This window comes from Medicago truncatula, chromosome 4 (assembly GCF_003473485.1).
Source record: "Medicago truncatula cultivar Jemalong A17 chromosome 4, MtrunA17r5.0-ANR, whole genome shotgun sequence".
Taxonomy (NCBI): domain Eukaryota; kingdom Viridiplantae; phylum Streptophyta; class Magnoliopsida; order Fabales; family Fabaceae; genus Medicago; species Medicago truncatula.
In genome coordinates, this window is record NC_053045.1 from 59,143,697 (window position 1) to 59,146,426 (window position 2,730).

Consider the following 2,730-nt stretch of genomic DNA (forward strand, 5'->3'; position numbering starts at 1 on the left):
TTTCCTTAAAAAAAAAAAAGAAGTTGATATAGTATTTTTAAAAAAGTGCAAAGTAAATAAGTTTGACAGCAATTATTATTTAAAAAAAAAAAAAAAAGTTTGACAGCAATTATTGATATTCTTTAAAAAAAAGAAAGTTTGACAGCAATTTTCCTTAAATTAATAAAAAATATGAGTAGCTGAAAAAGTGATTACCCTTTGAGCGTGGAATCCACCTTTACTAGAATTGAATTGAATTCACCAACTTATTTCCAAATGTATTGACGGTTGAGATTGATTGAGTCATAATCAAAACCGTCCATTTCACTGACTCGACGCACATACCAACGGATGAACCTAACCAAGATTCTCACCACGTTCACGCGTCTTTCACTGCCAACTTCTTCTTTACTGTTTGTTGAATTTTTCCTATAAATTGGAGACTCATTTCTCACGTTTACACTCGCACACCTCCAATCCAAGAAACCCTTCTTCAACCTCTCAACAAGGTTTGCTTCTGCCTTTATATTTTTGGTTATCGCTATTCAAACATTTCTGTCATTTTTTATTTTGTTTTGTTCTGTTAACCTAATTCGAAATGCACCGTATCTCATTAGTCTATGTGATCACGTGTAATTAGATTTAGACTTTCAGATCTGGTATTATTTACATGCACCGTATCTCTATTTTTGTTGGTACATGTTTGGCTTTGTGGTGAGTTTCGCATTAGCTTTGAAATTTTCATGTTTAGATATCACAGTGAATTTGCCAAAATCACCTCAAGCCGCCGTTATTTTTGCAAATCTATTTTGATTCCAAACATACACTTCTCTTATTTTATTCCGCTAACTGAATATTATTGAAAGTGCTTAAATTTTGATTTTAATTTTGGTCTGTAGTGCAATGGAATAATGATTTGTGCAAATGGGATTTTTATGTTCATTTTATTTTTAAATTAATTTTTGGGAAAAATGGGATCTTTTATGTGAATTTGTTTATTGTGCAGCTTTTAACGATGGCAGCAGAGACCTTCCTATTTACCTCTGAGTCCGTGAATGAGGGACACCCTGACAAGCTCTGTGATCAAATCTCTGATGCTGTGCTAGATGCTTGCCTTGAACAGGACGTAGACAGCAAGGTTGCTTGTGAAACTTGCACCAAGACTAACTTGGTTATGGTCTTTGGTGAGATCACAACCAAGGCTAAGGTTGACTATGAGAAAATTGTGCGTGACACCTGCAGAAAGATTGGGTTTGTTTCTGATGATGTAGGTCTTGATGCTGACAACTGCAAGGTTCTCGTCAACATTGAGCAGCAGAGTCCTGATATTGCTCAGGGTGTACATGGTCATCTTACAAAAAGACCTGAGGAGATTGGTGCTGGTGATCAGGGTCACATGTTTGGATATGCCACCGATGAGACTCCTGAGTTGATGCCTTTGAGCCATGTTCTTGCAACCAAGCTTGGTGCTCGTCTCACTGAGGTTCGCAAGAATGGTACATGCCCTTGGTTGAGACCTGATGGTAAGACTCAAGTCACTGTTGAGTATTACAATGACAATGGTGCTATGGTTCCTGTTCGTGTCCACACTGTGCTCATCTCTACTCAACATGATGAGACTGTTACCAATGATGAAATTGCTGCTGATCTCAAAGAGCATGTTATCAAGCCCGTGATTCCTGACAAGTACCTTGATTCCAAGACCATTTTTCACTTGAACCCTTCTGGCCGTTTTGTCATTGGAGGTCCTCACGGTGATGCTGGTCTCACTGGTAGGAAGATCATCATTGACACTTATGGTGGTTGGGGTGCACATGGTGGTGGTGCTTTCTCAGGAAAAGACCCAACTAAGGTTGACAGGAGTGGAGCTTACATTGTGAGGCAAGCTGCTAAGAGCATTGTTGCAAGTGGACTTGCAAGGAGGTGCATTGTGCAAGTCTCCTATGCTATTGGTGTGCCTGAACCTCTGTCTGTGTTTGTTGACACGTATGGTACAGGGAAGATCCCTGATAAGGAGATCCTGAATATTGTGAAGCAGAACTTTGATTTCAGGCCTGGGATGATCTCTATCAACCTTGATCTCTTGAGGGGTGGCAATGGCAGGTTTTTGAAGACTGCTGCTTATGGACATTTTGGTAGGGAAGATGCTGACTTCACATGGGAAGTGGTGAAGCCTCTTAAATGGGAGAAGGCCTAAGTTACCTCTATTCTAGGAGTTCTGAACCTTAGAATATCTTACTAATCTTCAAAGCTTTTTTACCCTCCGCTTGTCTATCTTAGTTTTTGTTTTTTCTTTTTTACATTAGCAATATAAAAAGTGCTCTCAGTTTTTATGTTCAATGCAATGAATGCATTTCACATTATATCAATATCAAAGGGAGTATTCTATCCATTATATGATTCTTCTGTCGATGAACTCATGCAATTCACCCCTCAAATGTTTATTTTTGGGCAAACTTTGTTTGAAGAATAAGTACACTCGTTCAGTACTATTTGTACATACCCGGTATTACCTGTTTGCAGTATATGGGTAAAAATGTTCTGATGACCAATCTTAGTGGGATATTCTTTTCTAATCACATTCTTCCCCATCTACAACACTCAATTTGATTATTAATTGAACTTTTGATCTTATCCGAGGACTCCCTACCTTACTTTTTCCCGAACCAAAATACCACATTTTGTGTTTGCGATGGTGCACATTCTTTTAAAAAAATGTATACAAAAAAAATCTCTACGGTGAATAATTTA

General features: G+C 38.1%; 1 protein-coding gene across 1 annotated transcript; it reads left to right on the forward strand.

The window, feature by feature from the left end:
* The first annotated feature begins 334 nt into the window (after positions 1-334).
* Positions 335-2,374, forward strand: LOC11444997 (S-adenosylmethionine synthase). Its single transcript, XM_003609813.4, has 2 exons — positions 335-488; positions 986-2,374. Exon 2 carries the CDS (start codon positions 995-997, stop codon positions 2,174-2,176), a length of 1,182 nt encoding a protein of 393 aa, XP_003609861.2. The 5' UTR covers positions 335-488; positions 986-994; the 3' UTR covers positions 2,177-2,374.
* The last annotated feature ends 356 nt before the right edge of the window (positions 2,375-2,730 follow it).

Excerpts from the sequence above, each read along its gene's own strand:
- LOC11444997 (XM_003609813.4), top strand. The coding sequence starts at position 995 with ATGGCAGCAGAGACCTTCCTATTTACCTCTGAGTCCGTGAATGAGGGA.